This window comes from Acromyrmex echinatior, chromosome 14 (assembly GCF_024713525.1).
Source record: "Acromyrmex echinatior isolate Ae372 chromosome 14, ASM2471352v2, whole genome shotgun sequence".
In the NCBI taxonomy this organism is placed as follows: domain Eukaryota; kingdom Metazoa; phylum Arthropoda; class Insecta; order Hymenoptera; family Formicidae; genus Acromyrmex; species Acromyrmex echinatior.
In genome coordinates this window covers 10,361,970-10,386,589 of record NC_141865.1, presented here as the reverse complement: position 1 = coordinate 10,386,589, position 24,620 = coordinate 10,361,970, and the positions used below count along the sequence as shown (strand labels likewise).

At 34.8% G+C, this 24,620-nt stretch overlaps 1 protein-coding gene across 1 annotated transcript in view; it reads left to right on the top strand.

Annotated features, from left to right (window-relative positions):
- The window catches only part of LOC105146520 (uncharacterized), a 110,383-nt gene that overhangs the window by 82,482 nt on the left and 3,281 nt on the right, over positions 1-24,620 (top strand). Inside the window, exon 4 of the mRNA XM_011056837.2 lies at positions 23,710-23,888. Coding sequence (XP_011055139.1) covers positions 23,710-23,888 — 179 coding nt within the window. The remainder of the gene's footprint in view (positions 1-23,709; positions 23,889-24,620) is intronic.

Here is a 24,620-nt window from a genome sequence, read left to right as displayed (position 1 = left end):
CGATCATCGCGAGGCTGCTGCGCTTTCCGGACATTCCAGTTTAAATTATAGCTCACGTTCTTCATCTCTATCTTGATAAGATAGAAAACTAACGTTTAACTCATGCTTTGTATTGACCGATACTTGATAACGTAAACGTCGCAAAAAGCACAGACATCGTTTCTTCTTTACGTACGTTACAAAAAATTCTTTGTGAAAAAATTTCTATAAAGATATTAAAAGATATGATCCAATAATAAATTTACCTAACTTAGAGCCCCAGAAAATTCAGAAATACGATATTTAAGATTCGATTTTTCATTCTCTAGTGTTCAACTTGTGATTTAGACTTAACTTTATTTAACTTAAGAATAATGTAAAAATTGTGTTTTTCTAGGTATAATTAATCATTAAACTGATAGTTTTGTGGTAAAAGTTAAAAGTAACTCACTACAAAACCATCAGTTTAATGATTAATCACAGCTAGAAAAATACATAAGTCTTATCATAAGTCTAATCATAAGTTAACCGGAAAAGTCTGAAATTAAAATTAATTAAATTAGTTCGCTATTTTTTTTCTCAATATGTGTTGATTGGCTGCCTCAATCATGCAATCACAGTGCCATTTTATATCCTTACTATGATAGCCAATCATGTAATAATACTCTCTTTAGACTCTTTAGACAATCAGATCATATCCTTCTGGTGAATCTCTAGTTTTTTAGAATTCTAGCCTAACGTTTTAAATACAATACATGAAAGAATAAATGAAAGATTTAAAACAATTAATATTTTACGATCTGCCTTAGCTCCAAGATAAATTAAGAGACACTTCTTCAATTTTCAAAAAAGAGCTATCTTTTAGCTTAAACATTAATAACTCAGCTTTCAATTTTTCTACCAAATACGGACAGGCCTGATATATCGTTCCACGTTAAAGGACAATCCTGATTGTGGGCGAAGTTCAGCATTGTCGTCACCGAACAAGCGGAACAGGACATAAGAGAGATTCAATTACGCGTACAGTTAGTATACGTGGGCGATAATAACGCCGCGAAGAAATGCCGACGCTCCTTCAAGTCCCTTTTGCCATAATTTCCCTTCGTATGCATTGAGCCGTGCCCATTCGACCTCCGAGTCTCTTCCTTACCACTCACTTACGAGCTACGAAGGGCAGCACTTTTCCGCACGATCCATTGTCGCGAAGAAAAATGGAGGTCTGAAATGAGGTCAGCCGCTTGCATATTGGCGACCAAGAACACGATTGGCCGATAGGTAACGTCGGTCGCGCATTTCATAATAATCAGGATCGTTTGTCTTGCGAGGGCACGTGAGAAATTACGACGTGAGACTTTTCCTGCACGCACACTTGGCGACATTATGATTAGAAAGTAAAATCAAACGTGTAGAGATTTATTATCCATCGCATTTAATCGATTGTATCGAGCTTAGCTGTCATTAAAATAAATTAAGTAACAAACAAATAATGCCTTTAATATAACTGTTCACCTTTTTACCTTTTATTCCTGATCTATACAAAAATCATCAAGCACGTTATATATACATAATTATTCGTCAATGCAGATTTATCCTATCTGTTAACGTTACATTAATTCTCAAAATTAATATTAGGATGCAACTGAGGCGATTGCCGCAACCGAATCAAAAGATTCCCTCGGATAGTGAATGTCACTTTCATTATGCGAATTGATCGCTAGTCATTATTACACCTCCTCGGTTTCTTGAACCGTCTTTTCTTCGCCTCTCACATCCATTCATGCAATTTCACTTATGCCACTTAACTTGCACGTCATCACACTCACCTGTCTCGTTTATTAAGCCACTTGGATTCGCGTGCGCGCATAATCGCATGTAATTTATCATCCGTATTGTATTCCTTTGTCGCTATTTTATATTTTTACACCTTTACATTTTGTCCTGTCTCGCCTTCAGATTCGATAATTCCATGAGCACAACGGAAAGCACAACGGGAGATTCGAACACATCGATATATCTCGAGATTAGCGATATTATTAAATCGGGAATTCTTCGATTCAATGAAGCAGAAAGAGAACCACTAAGTGCCAGTAACGCGAAATTAATTAGCTCTACTTTCTAAGCAAGGGAGACCGTTAAGAGTAATTCGAGCAAAAGCCTGATATCACTGGAATTTACGGAACGATCCATCGAGCATCGTGAATAGAATCCCGAAGTGAATTAATTGGATTCGTTATCGAGCAATTAGCGAGCGGTCCGTTTCATGTTCTGTGCGTTTCTAGATTTTATTATCTGAATAGAATACTAAGCGCAACGACGAAGACAATTTTACCATCTCCGCAAGGAAAGAAGTCTTACTGAAGTATCTAAAAATTTTACGAAATATAAATTTAAAAAAAATTTTATTAAAATGTCAAAATAATTATGTATGATGCTCAAACAGATTATTATTTATAATGTTAAATTTTATGTAGCATTGTTCATCATGTTTGAGTCCCTAATTATTTTAAATTCTTACATAATTATTTTGTCTATATTACTCCTTTTGAATGAATCATTCACTGAAACTAGATACAAATAAAAATTGATCATAAAATCTCTTCTTTTGATTTCAAAAAAGAATGCATTATAATTATTTTATTATTGTTATTATTATAAATTATTGTTAATATGTTATTATAAAAAATTTAGAAAACTAATATTATTTTTAATTCAAAACTAATATGCACACTACGCCAAGGAATTAAGTGATCACCTATTCTATCCTCTAAAAATAGAAAATTTTCAAGAGTGTTAAATATCGTCAAAATGATCATAATGAAATGATCTAAGAATTATTTTAAAGCTTAAACCTCTTTATCTTCCAGATCTGATAAAATTATTTTCAGATCTGCATCTATCTAAATTTTTTAGCTACTTTAGCAAAATTATTCTCCGTGTAATATTCATATTTAGATGACAAAGTTAGATAACAAAGGAGCAATAGTAACTCATTCTATTAAATTAAATGATATTTTTACTGTTTTTTTGAATAAATAATTATACATACGTACATTCTATGCTTTTATGTACTTGATTATTATATTTTATAAATAATTTTATAAATGATATTTTGTTATTTTTAACTTCCATATGTGTCAAAATGTACATCGATTTCTATGATTAGTTTCAAAGCAAACAACGTTCATATTAACATATATGCACTTAGCAAATAACAAGCTAAATTTGAGTTAAATTGATAATCTTCTTAAGTTAAATTGTTTAATCTCATTATTTTAGTCAAACGACGATATTGAATAGAGCAGCATATATCGACCTATAGAAATGATTAAGAATAACTCAAATTGGACATAATTTAATATCATAAATTTAAGAATGTATTTTTCGAAATACATTTATAGTAAAAATATTCTTTAAAACAGATGCTAAAACATAAATCATTTTAAAATAAAAAATACTAAAGTAGCAAATCCTCATACCTTGTAAAAATTGAATAAAGTCTCTGCTATATACATTCAAACTAATTTGAGTGAAAAAATGATACAAAAAACAGAAAATCTCGTACTGGATCAATATGATTGCTGAAATCGGAAACGAAGCCCGGCTTAATGTCACATCGGACATTCCAAGCTTTGCCTGCTCATCTTCGAGACCTAAACAATCCAGTCGACCCAGCCGTAGTCTTGAAAGCCGACGTGCCCCGAGGTCGACGTTAAAGATCTTCGCGCCGCGGGATGTCAAGAGTGCGAAGATCCACCAAGAAAAAATACAGTAACGGGCGCGGTAACTATTTTGCAACCGTGTCAGTTACGTGTTCTATACGTAACCTTCCGCTGTCTTTCAGCCCTTGAGTCTGAAGAAGCCCAAAGACCTTCGGCGATTATCGCTTACGCGATAAGAGTTCGTCCTGAAGTATCATTCACATCGTGAAGGTTTCATTAACTTTAATCATAGTTTAAATCTTTAATGCCGACGCTTTGTTAATTTTCAGGATTAAAATAAGATAGAGAAAAGGGCGAGTGCATGACTCCTCGATTATAGTAAATGTTAATTAACGTTCGTAAGAGGTAAAGGTCTGTGAGGACCGATATTATTGAAGCTCCATGTGAACGGTACCTGAGGATTGGCTTAAGCATGAAACAACTCGACGTTATCGGACGTTTAATCTCCGCTCTCGTGCGGCTGCGTCTTTTTGCGCCGTTCACGGAACACGCGGCCGCGGAAATTGGAGGCAGACGAAGACGCCGCGGCCGAGAAAACCGCAAAGTGACGACTGAAGAATGGAGCAGAATGCAGCACGCGCGCTTGAAATGCAGTTAGCCGAGGATCTCTAGGATATCCGATCGTTATCGCGGTTTATTACGGGATGTTTTGATTATCGCGAAACGAGGCACGCTGCTACATGCTGCTGCAGTGCGCTTCATTCTCTTTGTGTCTAACATGAGAAGGGTTAACGAGAGTGTCATCGTCGTAAATGCAGGCGCGAAGTAACGGCGCAAGACGTTGGGTTAAACTCCCACCGCGTCCGTACGCAAATGAGGTTCCTCTTTTGGTTTTATTCCCATGTTCCAGAGGCGAAAGAGACGAAGCAACGCAAACGATTCATTTACGTCTACTTTTTTTGGTTCATCCTGACGGCACTGCTGTAACGTTAAAACAGTCCATCCAATTGCGCGTTTACGAGATTACTTGGAAATTTGGCAGTTTATGTCAGGCAGGCATAAAGTCTAGAAACGACAGTAGGCTAGAAAGTAGACGTTTGCTCAAGAATTTCACGCAGTTGAGCATCGCACTGATATATCTTACGTCCGCTCAAAGGCTCAGAAAGGACATTAAATCGTTAGCATTCAGATCAAGACGGTAGATCGGATTACGAGCATTTTTACGACGATCGTAGTTCACATCGTGGTGTTACAAATGCGCGGTTAAGTTAAATTCGCGCGATGCGTTTATCGTCCAGACGCAGTTTTACACACTGCGCGATCGTGATCTTTCTTTTTCTTTCTACTCGGGGGCTGTACAACTTCTCACCTTGCGACAGGAACGCGAAGATTAACGAGCGCGACGACGTCGAGAAAGGCGATCGTTTGCCGATCCGGCCGGTCGGCCACAGCAACCGGACGATGCACGCGTGATAGATCACCACGTTTAACAATGCGGATAAATATCGTAATACACGCGGACGGTTACGTAATGATCGATGACACGAACTGATAATACGACGTGTTCATCCAACGGACGTGGCACTTTTTACTCGCAGGTGACGGGTATGTGTGTTAACGGCGCTTTGTTCAACTGATCGGTTAACAATACGCTCGCGTGAGAACATCAATTGCAGTCCTAATATTGTTATTTACAATATCATTACATTACAATTGCATAATCGAAAGCAATCAATCATCATTGAAATCCTATACTGAAATTATTAGTAAACCAATATTGGAGAATCAAATTAGAGAAATAAATTCTTGTTCATTTAAATGTATCAATTAAGGATGTATCAGGTGGATAGTATTTGTAAAAAAAAATGACTAGAACTGGAAATTTATATTTCATGTATAAAAATGAATATTATATTCACGTGAAACAGTTCAATAAGGTCAATATTTATGTTTAACAATACAATTTTAAAGTTTAAATTTAAGTTTTCTTATTTTATTTTAATTATTTTGTAGAAAAACACGTCCACTTTTTGAAATAATTTTCCAAGTTCTAAAAAATTTTTAATTATCGCCAAACTGTTTTTGTTATTTTCAAATATAGTATTAAAAAATATCTATAATTTTGAAATTTTTTATTTTGTTGAAAAATACACATAATACAATCCTTAAATATTATTAGTCCTTTTTTTCTATTAAATCTATATTTCTATTGAATTATTAAGAACTCTTTTCAGAATTACAGTTCCGACAAAAAATTACATTTATAAATATATATTATCTTTTAAAGATGATTATTAATTCTCAGCAAATTAATTAACTGATTCAACAGGAATAAATCGTAAACTTCCTTTTAGAACAGAATAATTAAATATAGCCATAAAGTAAATCATACAGTATTCCTGTCGCGAACACCAACCATACAAGATTCTGCAAAAGGGTTGCTTGACTTCCAAGTCCGACTCAGGAGCGCATCTCTTTATACAGCCCGTACAAGACAATGAGGCCATTGTCGCTCGTCCAAGGAACGGAGTTGACCGGAAACTCATTGTTCCCGTCTCGTATTTCAAACGATCGGCCCTGGCCGACGCAGGATTCCGACGCTAATATTAACACCATGTTACTAGCCGACCGAAGCTCAAGCCAGCCACTTTCCAAGTGAAGTATCTACTCTCGAGAGTGCATGCGTGTCTTTTTCAAGTTCGCAAGAGTGATCCATGGAAGAGGGTATTTATAACCGAATTTACAAGTGGTTCTCTTTGGAAATCCTTTCTTCCAACCTCTCAAAATTTTTCACCGCTCTTCCCGGGAATCAACGCGAAAGATTCATCACGATGAAAATTAAAACTTTAAGGACTTATCAGATATGGTATTAATAAATAGTTCATGGTGAAACGATGTGAAAGAAGGGCTACGTTTTATAGAAGATGTTATAACCAAGATACAAAGCAAGCAGAACTCTTGCCGAGCGGGTGAGCGAACGCGGAGGCGAACGCTGTAGTTCAACATAAATCTTCCGGGTCGTACCGATTAATTACTGCAGGAAGCAGGGTCCACTGTAATTAGATCTCCCTTGATACGGTGCACGACCATCTCGCACGGACAGTCTGCGACCTGGCTCATCTTCGCCAAGAAGAAGATGCCACGTCGTCGAGAGAAAACCTACGAGCGAAATATGATCAGGTCATTTCCGTTATAGCGGATTATCGATCGCCATATATCCAATCAATTAATGTTACTTTAACCTTCCACTAATTGTAAGAGCATTTCAGCTCCATTTTTATCCGCGTAATTCTTATTTATGGCCTTCGTGCATCTCGTCACGATCTTTTTACTTTCGTATGGGCCACGATAGCCTCTGCTTCCCTGCGGCAATTATTTTCGATACTTAGGGACGGCTACTCAGCGATAATTTCTGGATATGCGAATCTGGTCAGCTTCATGAACTTCCGAAAGAACCTTTCACGATACAACTTCGTAACCGATTCTTTCAGGGCTTTTCAGTCTCCAATTACGACGTCATTATGTGATTACGAGAGAAAACACAGTTTAACGATGACTCAAATTAAATTCATAAGCCTTATTGATTTCGCTCTACTTTAAATTTGTAAAATATTACCTGTAATAATTCTGTCACAATTAAGAAATTATATACATTTTGCATAAAAAAATGTTTTAAAAAATATGATTGAATTTTATGTCTCACAATCAGTAATGTTATTCTCGTATATCAATGATTTTCTTATTAAAATCATACATATTTTTCTGTAACTTTGTAATATATATATTTAACCTTCCATTTGCAATCATATTTTTATACCCCTCTGTCTGCAATTTGGATCTTTTATCTAATTCAAGTCTTTTTACTATTCTAGAATTTCAAAAAATGTGGAAAAATTCCAGATTATTTTACATTTCTATTATATTACCAAATAGGTTTTTAACTTAAATGTTCAAACCTTTATTTAATAAAAATGAGGAAAAATTTTAGCGTGTAACTTCGCTTGTGCCAAAAAAACTCAGATTACAGACGGAGGAATTAAATTACAATTTGTATTACCATAAGTAACAGCATCTTGACTTGATCAATCATTTAATATATGAATTAATGATAAAATTAATAAATTGCGCGATTAATAACCGATTATTAATTCGGAATTGAGATTGATTACACCACGCATAGACATATCCATTGCTTCATGGATAATGGCTCACGCTTAATAGAACCATTTGCAATTAGACGGGCATACAAATGAAACATATCAGAGGGGGAGATCCAATTATCTCGCGTTCGTGCGAATGTATGTTCCTGCCAGGCATAGTTCCTCCCAGTCGCATAAATAAGCGCAAAAATCCGACCGCACGGATAATAGAGAGCTCGAAACCGTTTTCCGAGCAAACGTGCCGGTGCCGACGGCATGCTATCGGTTAAGTAAAAACGTGAAATACCCGTGAGAAAGTAACAGCCGGAGTCCCATCGTGGGCGTTCTTATATATATATATATAGATTTATCGTTGCGCGCATATTCGCGGAAATTGTGATCAATCTTGTTCGAATCGATCGACGCTCAAGTTCGCCGAGTTTCACCTGAAAACCAGCACCTGTAACCCCCAGGCGCGCTCATAAACTTTTCATCGTAATCTCGGAGGTGGATCCGTGATATTAAGCTGACTTTATCCGCCGTCCGTTTGGTATTAAAGTAGATTTATCGACGGTACGCTGCAGCACCCGATTCGGCTACTTTAAAATCCACTCGTAGCTACTAATCCGCCGAAAGTTAATGCGCGGCCTCCGTGTATGCACGCCTACTTCAATAATACATGAAAGATGATACCGATGGAGCATTACATCGATGGAATATCGGATCAGCGACTGGGGAAAATCTTGTCGAGAATGAGAAAGTAAAAGAGCTTTAAGCATTAATAAATAGAGATATAAAAAATTACACGGGAAAAATAGATTGGGTGATTCAACAAAGCTATAACTTGCTGTGCAAGTTCAATTTCTGTAACTAAAAAGATTCAACAAAGAAATTATGTCTGTAAATTATCAGTACGTTAATTCAACTAATTCTTTACTACAATAAAAATTGCTAACGTGACAAGTTTTCTTCATTACAGTAGCAAAAATATACGCCATCTTAGCTAGCATATTTTGTTACAAATTTTATATATATTGGATTGATTTTTGTAGAAAGTTATCTTTGTTCTATTAACAAATTTGCTATTACAAATATAATTATTTATAATTAATTTTATTCAGCTAATTTTATTCAGCTGTACAATTTTGCTAATTTAAAATAGAAAATTGATTATTCATATATTACGGTTGCAGATTTGCTAAATCAGTGAAGTTTTTAGTCGTTTTAATAAATCTTTTTCTTTCTCATGTCTACGATTATTTAAATACAACAAAGATTAGCTTCTAAAGACAAGAGAACGAGAGATCCTAAAATAAAACCGAGGCAAATGAGTGTAGTGGGGAAGTTAATAATCCTTGTGGTAGCAACATAAATTGGAAATCTAAGCCGAGATTAGTTAGCTGTCAAGTAGCCATAGACCACGCTTTGATGCGTAAAGCCGAACGACACGCAATGCACTCAGCGTCAACCAAAATTTACATCGGCACTTAATTTTCCTGGCGCTTTGACTCACAGATGAGACACGCGGAAGAAATCCCCCGACACTTTTAGACATCGAAAGTAATTCCTCGTGATATCTGTATGACATTCGAAACATCATAGTACCCTTTAACCGAGCATGCTAAATCGTCTATAAATTATGGTGGAAGCTACCGATAGATAAGTTATGCGACTCTGTTAGGAAACGACGCTTAAACAACTTCCTTCTTCGGATTTTAATCTTTCATCTTGTTGACCCTCGGCTGGACGATCGTCGACTATACTACGCGCACAACACCGATTAATTCCGATCCATTCACTAAGAGGACCATCGATCGGAGGCTGTTTCTTCACCGGTTTCATTCTCTGTTTCGCCTCCCTCGTTTGTCCACCTTCAATCTTCGTGAATCTTATCTGCTCGATGCAAGAACTGGTTCCGCTGCCGACACGTCGATTGACTTTTAAATTTGTACTCCACGTGTCGCCATTATCGATTTCGGAGACGAGTTGGCCGATCGAATGGAATTGCGAAACGTAATCGCGACACTTTAGTAATTCCTCTATCTGTTACACGCTTTCGTTTCTCTCCATCTTCTCGTTCGCGTTCTTTTCATCCGAAGTGTGCGGTGATGTGTACTTAATCTTTCGTTTGCAATCTGGGCTTTTCTGGTATAAATAAAATTTCACTCTCAAATTTCTTCAAAATAAAGAGAAGATCTCCCTCTTAAAATAACCGAGAAAATATTTGGTAATATAATAGAGATGTTGAAAAATAATCCTAAATTTTTTTACATTTTTTGAAAACTTAGAACACTAAAATAATCTTGGCAGGACCAAAAAGAACCAGATTGTAAACAGACGGAGTAAAAATATGATTGCAAACCGAAGGTTAAGTCTACGAAATGCTTTGCAGGCCAATATCATTTCACTCAAAATCCAGTAAACTCAATACAATATATTATACAATATACGGAAAGAACAATTTTGCTGAAATATTAAGCTGAAAAAATTTAGCTAAGTACAGTTCTAAAAATAATTTTATTGGGCTATTAAAATATTTGTGTGGGAAACTCCTGATGAGCAATTAATGCTGTCAAAAATATTAACATTCTAGCAATCAATTTAAGTGTTCTACACAATTATATTTCAATGATCCAACAAAATTTATTTTCAGTTCTGTATCTAGTTAAATTTTTAGATATTTCAGCAAAACCATTCTCTTCGTGTACGATCTACGAGATACAAGAAATGGATGCTACATTATACGTGCCGGATTTATACTGAATATTCGCATCAGCAGTCAGCGGATGTCGGCGGTAATTCATTTCTTTCATTTCCTCTCGCGATTCCACGATTCTTCAACCGGCTCTCCACCCGGCAGGCACCGACTTTGTAGTTGCGAAGCTTCGGTAAACGATCGAGGTCGAGAGATCGAGTGACTCGTCTTCAGAATCTCTCGACCTCTCTTGCGAATAAAACGCGAACACGCTGGTCGTCGTTAATTTCCACGCTTTTTACTGGACTGGGCGGCTGGCGTTATACGTGCGTGGTTGTGTATCGCATCGCATCGCATCGCATCGCATCGCATCGCATCGCATCGCATCGCATCGCATCGCATCGCCGCTGCATCATGGCGTCTGGCCGCACATTCCGCACGGAACACGAAAGCAAAAAGGGTGAAATGCTCCCGCACTTAGCTTCCTCTCGTCGCACGTTACACGCATCCTGATCAACAGCGGAGAAACTTTACGACATTCCGCGGCCGCTCGTGCCGCAAAGATGAATTAACCGGCTGCATTACAACGCGTTATGCTAATCAAGCACACGGTCAGCCTGATTTCATATTATTGCTCGCGCCTAATTTCGTAAGAATTCATTTAACGTTACGGCTTCAGATGTGTATAGTGACAGTAAGATAAGTCTTCTCGAAAATGCGCGACTCTTCTCAAAGATAAATTTTGATTGTTTTCATCGTTTTATAATATATAAATAACAGAGTGTCAAAAGCAATTTCTTGTCATTTTATTGCTACCCAAGTATTCACCTCGCTCATTTATGGGATACTTAAAATTACATTTAATGGAGCTTAATAGATTCTTACACATTTTTGTTTTATTTTTTTCTTCCAAATCAAATTAAAAATTTGTTTAAAGCCTGCTAAGGCACGTACGTCTGCTTAACGTGTCGACAGCACGTATATGCCACCGGCAACAGAGGAACAAACCGGTCGGCCTTATAACGTTAATTAATACGCGCCGCAGAACTACAGAACCGGCATGACTCGGACCGATCGTTATCCGGTGCGAGACGCGGCAAGTAGGTATCGTTAATCAATATTCCAAGAACTTTTGTTGGAATTGAACCTCTGTTTCGTACATATACAAATGTATTATCGGAAAAAGTTACCTACACGGCCGACGGTGTGGCGTTTAACATAAACTATTGATGCGATAACTATTTACAGAGAAAGAACACTTTTGCTGAAGTACCTGAAAAAGTTAAGTTAGCTAATCTGAAAAAATTGACTAAATTTTAATGAATATTTGTTTGAACAGTACTAATTATTACTTACAATAAATAAATATTTACTCAATAAAAAATTATACTTAAATCAAATTAAGATTCTTGTATCAAATAAATATATGTTTACATTTAGTAAATATTTAGTTAGTACCGTTCAAATAAATATTTGTTAAAATTTAGTAAATCTTTTCCAGTATAAATTCAGATATAAAAATAATTTGGTATTAATTTTAGATCATCATTTGCAGCACTGTCATCAACGCTTGAGTGTTCTACATAATTATTTTGATGATCCAACAAAATTAGTTTCAGATCGGTATCTAACTAAATTTTCAGATACTTTTAGCAAAACAGTCATTTCCGTGTACGTGAAAAAATATTTTAAAACATTTATATTGGAACAAGTACTGCCATTAGTACGTTAATCGATCCTTCGAATAACTGCAAGCGTAATAATGTTTCCCGTGCATTACTAATAATTACATTTAAATAAAGCAGATTACTTTAACGATAGGATAATACTTATGAGAGGGGAAAATTGCATTTAATTCTGTAACCGCAAAGCGTGGAATACAAGATCGGCAAGGTCATTAACATTTACCTGATAACGCAGTAGGACGTTTATCAAACGAATAGGAATTGCGGAACTTGATAGAAACCTATACTTAACGGTGCGGAGAGACAACCTGGTCTCAATGACAGAGCCATTTAGCTGCCACCGCATCGCCGCTGTTTTGCCAACGGCGACTCTGCGAATCTCGTTCGGGAAGCAGGTTGAACGTAAGCTATGCTGACCCAGACACACCGTTGATTTACGATGGTTTTATCGCGAAAGCACCGAAATTACCGGAGTTACGTACGATCCAGGTCGCTGCGCGGCTTCAAGTCAATGAAGACGTTCAGAGATAAATTTCAGTAAAAATACATCCTGCTCTTCGCGAAGCACAATTGCAATTAATTACGGCTCTGTTAAAACTTTCTCGCTGTCTCTCAAACGAATTTACGATGCGTATTTACAGAGCAAGAGTAGTCACTTAAGTAATTGGTAAGATATCGATCTATATCGATAGCACGAGTATCGAAGACGGATGTTGAGGCTTATCCCAATGCTTGATCGCGTATAAACTCAATTTTCCACCCGTGTGGCAATTAAAAATCGACGCGTGGTCTGATTCCGATAGCTGCCATAGCTAATTCCCATGTAATCTCATTGCAGAAGGGAATCTCACACAGTTACAGTAACGTGATAAAGATCTCGATCGTCGATGTAGAAACGCCCACCAATAATCACATGCAAATCGGTCTTAGCATTTATGGAGCGCGTGCCCGTGAAAATCCGACACGAGCGAATCGAATGTGCACTCAAAACATTGTATTTATCTCAGGTGGCCGGAAAAATCCAGTGGATAGAGAAAATGATAAATTTCGAATTTTATCCAAGGAATAAACTGGCAAAAATACTAAAATATATTTATACACTTTATGCAAAAAGATATTTTTGTTCTTAATTATAGTAAATCATACTAATCATGCGATAATTTCAATTGTTTTCAAGAAAAACAAAACGAATCAATAATAATAAAATATCTTAAACAATAAATTTCTTTATTCACATTAATATGTGAAATATATTTTTAAAGCAAAAACTTTAGAGATAATATAAATATCATTAAATTCTATATTTTTAGTTTCATAAGAGGAAAACATAACAACAACAAAATTAAAATTTTTTATCAACATAGATCTGCCATCTGGTCTTGTAACAAAAAAACAAAAAACTAACTTGCTCATTACACTCGAGTCCTAATTTTACGGATTTTATTTTAGATAAAGCTTAAATTGGAACACGCGAGCGCGCGCTCTCAATTAACGCTGAACTAAAGTATCCAGTGATATTAGAATTAGAATAACTAAATTAGAATGTCAATATAACAAAATTTCCTATTTATTTTATTGCTTTTAATAGAAAAGATTAATCTCTTTGCCATTTTCTCCAAAAGTATAATTTTTTTACTACTGGTATAAACTTAATTTGTCAAAAAAAAATATAGAATTCTGCCAACCTTAAATTTACTACGATAAAGAGAACAAAAATAAAAATTAATATGAAAAAGATTATACCGTTCTTATCTTAATTCGTTTATTAAACAATATAATCTTTGTTTTACCACCGAAGCGTTGGAAGCATCGCCATAAAAGTTTTTTAATAAAACAACGACGCGAGATCGAGAGATATAATATCTGTAGGGAGTTTCTATAGCTTTGAACTCCGAAAGGGAAGGCAGAGATGAAGAAAGTGCTGATAAATACGAACGAGCTTCAACGTAAGATAATATCGCTCAAAGACACCGTGTATCAAAGATTGAGTGGTTGACGGACATTGGATACACTGTATCTTCCGTCTCCCATCTGCCCATGAAACAGCAATCCTACTAGCAAGCGAAAGCTGATTTGCATTCTGAATTCATCCACGTTTGACTATGTTAACAAAAATTATGCTAACGAAGCACATCCGTGGATAAATGCACAACGGAAATTAACTAACGAGTTTAGCTTGATTTTTTTATATTTTCGAGAAACAGACACAAATGTCTTTCAGATATCTCTATCTATCAACTAAGGAGGATAATATGATTTATGCAATCGTTCTCCTAACAGCTCGTATTTTCTGGGATAAACCTATATGCGAGAATGATACTTAACGGATTAGTATGTACACAAGCTATCTTTAAAAAGTGATTCTCTGTATGAGAAACGGATCTTTTTGCTCTAAGAATATTGTATGTTAATTACGCACAATCGTGAGCAGCACAAAACCACATTGTAATCCCGCATGCGGCGCATACTCACGCATGTCTTTTTTCCAACGCCGAGCGTGTGGGTGCGATGACGAAGCGACTCGTCTTTTAATTACCGTCAGACGTCAAGAATTAATTATTGTTGCTGGGAGGCCACCGTGTCCCTCCACCTACTCGAAGTGAGGATTGATTGAGGATTCGTTAGATTTTTCGGAAAGAGATTTTTTTTTTGTATGAAATCGTTGCACGATCTACCAATGTATTAATCACATCAATATCGTGAACCTTAAAGTAATTATTATAGTAGGTAGAATAGTTATGGCACTTAAAGTGTAGTTTAAAACTTTGTTCCTTGTTAAAAGGAAAATAAAAAGTAATGCCCAGCTGCCCAGAAGTTTTATAGTCCATTATTTTCACGTTCGTCTATCATATAAGGATATAATTACTAATGTAAATTTAACATAATAGTCTAGTATAAAAAATTGTATAGTTATATTATTATTATAATTAAATTATATAGTTGTTATAGTTATTATTATTATAGTTAAATTATAATTATACAATTGTTAGTTATTAGTTATTTTATAGCTTTATTTTTTATTTTGATATTTTCTACTAATACATTATGTTAAATTTACATTTCTTATACCAACTTGCGTATCTTTAAACTATCTACCTCCTTAAAAATTAGTAAATTTTGTCTAAAAACGAATCCATGAATATCGTCATCGTTAAACGCTGACTCGAAGAACGCTGACTTGAAATATATCTATGCAAATAAAAAAAAAATTGTGCATATTAATATCCGGATATTATTTCTAATACAGTATATCAAAGTAGTATATCAAAGTAGTATATCAAAGTAGTATATCAAAGCAAGAAGTGTGTCGGCGATTGTTTAGTCTGCACTTTTTAAGATGTAACAATCCTTTGCGATATTTGAGACATCAGATAACTTTGTGTATGGGACAGTCATATGATATGAGACGTCTGTTGCTGTCGTCTGTTGCTCGATAGACACTTTTATTATAATGACAAGTCTCTTCGACTAGCAAAAGCAAATGATACTTAACGGGATTCGAGTCAACGTTCTCCCCGACAGAAGATTTATAGCGCATGAAGTAATAATATCTTTGTGGGCAGTGAAAAACATTATCTGTTGCACAATATTATGGAAAGTGGCATAAGTAGCATAAGCATAACGTTCACGGTTTACTTTGCTCTCGTGATGCGAGTATCCAGCTAATTTTGCACACCAGGTTTTCCTAACATTTGATGAAACCGTCGATTCGCGAAAAGGTCGCTCTCGAGTAAAGCGAGGTCTAGAAAGGTCTCGGAAGATTACACCTGTAAATGTGTCTTCCCGTATCCTAGCGCGTGTGCTTATGCGTGTCAGCGATATTTTTAATCGATGAAATAGAGAAGAGATAAATACCTTCTAACAATAGTTATAAAAAATTTTTTTGTATTTTACCTATAATATTTTAATTATTTATATTTTCAATATTAATTAATATAGAAAATTTTAATAAGAAAAGATCAAAATTTCGACGGTTCTCAAATCAATCGAAGTTGGCAATTCGGATTACGCAGAATTTATAAACTGATTAATAATAATAAATATTTATTAAATTTCACGTCATTATGTATCTTTCATGAATAATATATTAATAATATAATTTTATGAATAAATATGGAAATAAGCTATAAAATATTAACAAAAAATTAGCAATTATATTATATTATTCAGGGTTAAAAATATTATTTTAATATTTCATAGCCATTATTATTATTATTATTATTATTTTAATAGATTTATGGAATATTACACTCTATCCTGTATTTTATGATATTAATTTGAGACATAAATATATTTACGTACTTTTTATGTGTATGTGTATAATACAGTTTTCATATCCATTATCTTCAATTAAATATGTAATTTATCACTCACCAAAACGCAGCGGTGGATATGAACTACGTGAACTGTGCGTTGAACTGTAAAACACAAATATATCAAAATTATAATAATATTCCAAACAAATGTGCTTCAACAAATAATTGCAGCGTATAAAATAATTATAAAAATTAATTCTGCAAATAATAAATAGAATAATAAACAATTATTTACCCTATGGTTGTTTCGCCATGGTTTCTCGATGTCTCCGAGGCCTTCTCCTCTCAGCCTCCATCTCGTTTCTATGCACACATTCAACACTCGCGAAAACACAACGGCGCGATATTTTGCATTTCCGATATTAACTGCGCGTCGTATGCACATTATTGTATCGTGAAGAAAAAGTACACGAACGCGAAAAAAATAAAATTAAACAAAAAATAAAGTGGGCGAAACAAATACATAACGAGTTATACGATATCCGAAATATTTTATTGCAAATTAGTGAAAATGACGAATTTTGAGCAGCAAAATACATCGATATGTAATTACTGAAGTTTGTCTTGATATTGTATGCAAGTTGAATAGATCGCACGATCGATCGCCCGGAAGTACGCAATTTAAATTCACTACAGCTGTAACATATTTCGAACGAATCTGGCAATATACACGTATAAATGCTCGATATATCACAGACTTCCGTTACTTAAATCATTCGAACTTATGGATCCACGTATTTTACCGCGTATCTTCCATTTGAGAGCTCCATTAAAACCAGTGAAGATTCCGACACGTGCGAATATTAAAATCAAATCGTTAAAAATTTCGTTATAACCGTCGCCAGTAAGTGACAACTGAATTCATGATCCCCAAACGTCTGTCACTCTTTGGTACTTTGGCTAAATTGTATGAGATATTCATTTCGGTAGAATTTAATACGTTTAATACATTTGTTTATCCTTCTATTAATGCGAATGTCAATCTGAATTTTAAACAGTAAAAATTTTCATTTTTTTGAATTTTGTTACAACGTTTCAAAAATCCTACTCTTCGAACAACAAAGAATAGTTTTGCATAGAGAATAGTTTTTCTACATAAGGTTGCCACAGACCTGGAAAACCAGGAAAATCAGGAAAATTGAAATTGGTCATGGAAAACAGAGAAAAGTCAGGAAAAAGTATAAAAGAATCTAGAATTTTGAATTTTGCTCACAATATTTCCTTAAATTGCTTCTATTTTAAATAATTGTTAGGTTTTTTATGTTATATTTGACGTTATAATCAAATACGTTGAAAACTTGTGCATATTAAACAATTTTTAATAAAATAATGAAAATTTAGATTTCATTCGATTTATTTTTATTTGATCGCCTTTTTTCGTCATAACTGAATTCCTTTTTCCAATATTAATTTATTTTTTGTTGGTTTGAATTTGCATTTAAAATTTTATTATGCAGCTAAGCTCTGTTTGCGTTGCTTTTAATAATATAAGCTAGCTTTCCCTACAATCCTTACATCTAAATGTTAAAATTTACATATTTTATATTGATCATGGAAAATTTTTTATTTTTATCTGAAAAACCTGAAAAAATCAGGGAATTTTAAAATTTATTTTCTGTGGCAACTCTGTATATAGCATCAAATTATTAACAGCTACTAAGATGCTTATTTGCAGCATAATAATATTAAATTGCTTGTCATTTTAAATTGTGATATTACTACTCCAGCTTCAGTTTAAGATTGTGTTCCAAGACCGACAAATAATCGACGCACAATTAGCTTATATTAGAAATTAACAAGAATACAATTCACAAATATTATTAGACACCAAAAATTGGTTTTCCATATATTTGTTTCACTTCAACTTATTGTCTTATTTCAGAGAGTTCATCAATAAAGAACAGATAATATAAACAACAACGGAAACAACTACGATAGTAAAATAAGTCGACAAAGAGTTCGATGTCGTAAAATTGCGACACAAGTTCGATGCAACACGAACTTGATAAACGTAAAAAAAAAAAAAAAACGGATCATGGAACACGAAATATCCGAGAGACGTGCCTTCGACATGGTTCACCGATCTTCTGAGATCGGCGTGCACGTGATTTCGTGCCAGGTTCCTGTGTTTCATTCACGAACAAACGCCTGAAGCGAGATACGGCGAATGTTAATGAGGCGACCGGTCAGCTGCTCCGATCCCGCGAGAGGAATAATCCTCGTGGAAATTAAATTCTGGAATTCCCGGATTCACGGAAGAGAGACTCACAATGATCCTTCGAAGAAGCCCTCTTGCAAATCGCTCATCTCTGTAGCATTATGAAAATCATCCGTCCCTTGAAACGTTCCACTTCCTACGCTCAATATTACAATTATACGGCGCGATCGTCATAACTGTGTTATGCAAAATACCGCACACAGGTATTAAAAAACGCAAAGTAAAATATGTTTCACAGCAATCTCCTCTGAGTTGTCTTGTTTCTATACTAATGATAAATATCATGTTGTCAGTATATCGTGTAATTTTCATCGATCTTGTCGCGATTCCTCTTGCTATAAATTACTCCGTGTCATTTCTAGAGCTTAACGAACATAAGTGAGGAATGATCAAATACTGTTCACGCTGCGAAACCCGCACAATCGCTATAGGCGACAAGTCCTTAAGCTGACTTTATACTATGGGCGTGGAGTCATATGAACGCACTAGCTGCACCCCATAAACATACCTACGTTATTCTACGCCGTCGCTTCCAGACAAAAATCCTGAAACACGAGACCGACGGAACCTCTGCCACGCTACTACCTTTCTACTGACTAGGTGCATCCCTTAGGAAATGCATTCTCATCCGATTATTGATGTTGAGTGCACGCAAGAAGAAACACTGAAATTGGCAATGAAACGTTCAATTCGATTAAAAAACAAACAGTACGAATGTTAATAATTTTCTAATTATATTGGATATGATTGGATTAAAAATCATTTTAAACAATTTTAAAAACATTCACAGTAGTGAGACAGAAATAAATTCAAAATGTAATTGTGATGCGATTGAGAGATATAACTACTGACGAATTGCTTGATATTTTGTATTATTTATTGCTTTCATTGTACGGAAAATATTCGAAATTGGCTGCGTTCAGGAGAGAAAGCAGCTTTGCAACTATTGTAAAATTCTTCAATATGAATGGTTTGTACATTTAGATCCGTAAGGAATCAAAAGTAAGAATCAATTGAATTGAAGAATGTTACAGTAGCCGCAAAGCTGCTTTCTCTGCTGAACGCAGCAATCTTGAATATTTTCCGTGCAATGAAAGCAGTAAATAGTACAGAATATCAAGCAATTCCGCAAGAGTGCGTTTCTCGCAGAACATTCTACGTACGGTACCAAGACATGAAATTTATGACCACGATCCCTCGACTAAGCCATCCGTCAGAGACGATCGCGAATCTCAATCCTCATGTACTTGACGGAGCTCGTCTCGGAGAAAGACGAAGAACTTGGATGCAGCTCGTATTACATAGGGTCAAAGAGATCCGTGCACTTTATCAAGACAGAAAAAAAAATCTCACACACAATACTTGGGCGCAATTTGTCGTATACGGATTCGTATCCCGTTTCACAGAGATTTAATGATGCATTTAGAATAGTCTCAATAAGAAACGTCGATATCTTCAATCAAACAAATCTAATCTTTTCAATCAAACAAATTCAATCTTTTCAATCAAGCTAATTCAATCTTTTCAATCAAACTAATTCAATTTTCATTTGTGATGGAATTTTTCTATAGAACTTTTGAGATACGATGAACACAAAAGTAACAATTGATCGATGGCTGACATAATCATTTGTCAGAAATATATCGCCTCCGGTCTTTTTCACTATCTTGAAAGACACCGCGAGAAACGACTGTTGTAATCCTGCCTTCTTAATGACATCGCGAGAAATGATTGTCGTAATTATTATACCCTTGTACTACCCCACATAACGAAAGGGCATTAATTGAGCGGCTCGTAATGACGTGATTACGCGCGACTATGAAATCAAATAAATAAAATCTTAACTGTGATTGATTGTCCAACACCGTTGATCAGACACACAATCGTAATGTGTCGTTCCGCTCGCTCATTGTCATCGATCTCGGTGATTGAGTATCATTAAGTATCACGACCTATTTAAAAGAATTTTATTTTTGTCGCGTTAATACATAGCCAATATAGAGACGTCTAGCGCAACAAGATTAATGTCGGTTTCTATCAATATAGATTAACTTTAATCTCAATTTAATTTACTCTTCATCTATTTATATCTAGCACTAAGAATTAGAAAAAAAATAAAGATTAAATTGAACCGAAATTGAAGTTATATCAATAAAAAAACAGACATTAATCTTTAAATCCCATATATGAAATTCATAAAGATCGCCAGAAGGTATTTTTACGAGACAGAAATTCGAAGATAACCTGAATCTAGATAGCGATCATGTAACTTTTTCGCTAGAGCGGAAACATGAAAAGTAAAAATTTTTATGTATGTTCGTACATATACACGCATACATACAAAGAATTTTCACTTTTCACATTTCCGCCCTAAGGAAAAAGTTACATAATCGCTATCTTGATCGAATGCTGTTCGATGAAATCAAGAAAAAATAAATGATTTACAGATATAAACATGAATGTCCGAACATCGCATTCGCTGTTCGTTCGATATTCGTTTATTAATAATAAGTTTAAAAGAGCTGCTCCTCTTTTTATCGCTTTACACAAGCTAACTACATTACGTTCATGTCATCATTTTCAAGTGATCATATATTTCCATTCATCACATTTTCTAATTAATTTGTAAATGTAAAGTCTTTATTCACTACCATATATATCATTTTTCATTTTTCATTTGTAATTTGATCAAAATGTATACCTACTTTATTCTGTATATTAACTAATTATAACAAGGTCTAGGCTCTCATGAATAGCAGTATTGTTGATGTCTTATCTTTTAGAGTGCTTTAATACTATCTTCATAATTATAAATTTATGAATTTATATCTTGCACGTCAAAATAAAGATTATTATTATTAATATTATTATTGTTATTACTGTTACTATTATTATTATTATACTCACAATATAAATATAAAGAAGCTTTTCAATGCACCCGTTCTGCAGCATGTCTCGCAGAGTACGCTTTAATTTTAAAACGCGTAATACTATACACGGTCAAAATTTTTCTTTCATGTAATACACAGTGGATCCCAAGCTTTCACAATGTGCATTAATTAACCCGTTGCCAACGGAAATGCGGAAATGGTGTAATTACGAACGCGACATGCTACTTGCGATGTGACGCATGTCACAGAAAATTTCTCTTATACAATTTTCTATTTTCTAACTTTCAATTAACCGCTTTCCATCAATCGAGTTCTTATTCCTTCAGCTTGAACGAATTAACAATTTAACGAAAAGAAAGAAGATCGATCACCGACCTCGTCTATCTGTCCGTGAAAGAAGTAGTAAAAAAGACGATAATAGATGTCCATTAGGAACACAACGAGAGAATTAAATTCACTATGATATATATTTATAAGACGTTCCCCAAGAAGCATAGATAATATTTTAATAGGACAGACAAGAAATTCTTAAATGAGATTAAAAAATTATAATTATTGTGTATAAAACTTGCATACGCTTGCTTAAAAGAATTATGGTTTTGTTCAAGTATCTAAAAATTCAGTTAGATACAGATTTGAAAATAATCTCGTTTCGAACATCAAAATAATTATGTAGAACGCTCAAATTGATTATTAGATTGTCAGAACTTTTTACAGCATTGTCATCAACTCTTCGTGTTTCTACATAATTATTTTTATGGTTCAACAAAATTATTTTTGGATCTGGATATATAACTAGATTTTTCGATACTTTAGCAAACTATTTTTTTCCGAAACAGAAACTGCTGCCGGGTGTTCGATGTCATATCGAGTGGTTGCGCGCCTATTTATATCGAACATCAATTCCACGTCAATTAGTAGGACAACGACCGATCGGATCGCGTCAGATGCGAGCGGAAATCGCTACGTGCGAGCAGTGATGCAGGGCAATTAGAACCCATTAAAAGCAGGCTAAATGCGGCCCGACGATACGGACAGCTTCTGTGCCGGCAGCGTGTCAGTCGGTAAAATGCCCAGTTTGTTGTACGATAGAGAGCACAAAAGTGAGCTGGGTTAATTGAACCCAATTAGAACCGGTCGGTCATGTACGAGCCGATAGTCTAGTTTTTAAGCATAATGTTATGCAGCCTCATAGTCTCGTTGCTCTCAGTCAACGTCGCCGCTGTGACGAGAATGCTCATCCGTTATGTCACAAGTAAAGGTTCACTTGCGCATTTACAATCGATCCGTCGATCCGGTTATCGGTTTCGGTAAAAATATAAAAGGGCAATATCTCGAAAACTATCATCATTTTTTTTTTAAAGAGAAAAATTCGAGGAAAAATCCTCAAGTTGGAGAAAAATCCTCATTAAGGGAGCTGTGATTCTCGTTTCCAGACTTATTCTCTCATTTTCAGTTTTCATTCTTATTTCGGTCGGATTAAAACTGCACGAGATATCGTGGAAACAATGAGTCAATATTTTTTTAACTTGCCCACATAGATTTACAAATAATTGCCACAAAATATTTTATGTTTGAAAAAAAAATTGTAAAGAATTATACATCAAAGAATAAATGTATCAAATTTCCAATTTATATTTAAAGAAAAAAAAAGTTTAGTATTCTTGAAAAAGAATACTAAAAGCGAGGGAGAAAAGATATTAAATTCCTGAAAAAGAATACTAAAAGCAAGAGAGGAAAGATATTCCCTTGTAAAGAGCTTTATGCGAAAGTAAGGCCAACAATTCCGCGATACCGTGTATAGTTATAACAAAAAGATGAAGCTAGATTAGTTTCCTGTGCAACATTATTTACAAAATTGCTTACGTGTATCATCTACAGGCTTAACATGACGATATTTACTCCTGGCTATATTGCGAAACCACCGTGTAACCATTTTCCGCACTGCGGCGTAAGTAAATATTTAGCGAATAAACGACGATATAGGAGAACCTACCGGCGAGTTTCTCGGACGTGCTTTTCGACTCTATAATGTATCGTTTACCGACATTAATTATACGTATCGTATATAACGTAGCGCATGCGATTTTAACATTCTCACAATGATTATTCCTGATTTTATTGCAGACCACAAGCGTGGGTGGTGCCAGCGTAGTGGAGAAGCTATCGTTCTACAATCACACGGAATGCGAATGCAAAGAGAGGTCTGAATATGATACGACAAACGAGAAACCCGTAGACCAGAGAGTCTACCGACATCAATCCTCGCCGCCCCCTCAAAACATGAAAAAATCAGCAAGAAAACCGTAAGTTTGCGAAAGGACATATCTTTTAAGTTCCGCAACGATAGAAAATAAAATATTGAAATTATTTTGATCTATCCATTTGCATTGTATTCGTACACGTTAAATTTATATCAAAATGTACCCAATTTGAGTTATTTTTAATCATTTCTATAGAATTTGCCATTGCTCTTATATTCAATATGTCGTTAACATAACTAAAACTAATTTAAGAAAATGTATTAAATATGACTCAAATTTAGTTTATTATTTATTAAGTGCGTACATTAATGTGAACGTTGCTTACATTCAAACTAACCACACAAATGCACTGTTAAATTTATAATATCAAATTATACCCAATTTTTAATCATTTCTGTGGGTCGCAATTTTGTTCCTATTCAATGTTTTTAATTAAAAAATGAAGTTAAGTAATTTAACTCAAGAAAATGTATTAAATTCAGCTCAAATTTTGTTTATTATTTACTAAAAATGCGTATGTTAATATAAATATTGTTTTTGAAACTAACACCAGAAATGGACTGATTTACATTTTAACAGAGAGAGAAGTAAAAATAACAATATCTGGAGACACTGGTAGTGTCTCGGTGCTAAGAATGGCGCGAGACGCGGACGTGCCTCCTTTATTACTTTTTAACTGAAAGAATAATTATTTCCACCCTACAGAAATATCCCGTATATATTACACAGATATCTTACAGACATTACGATATCTTTAAGCTGTTCGTTCCTGCG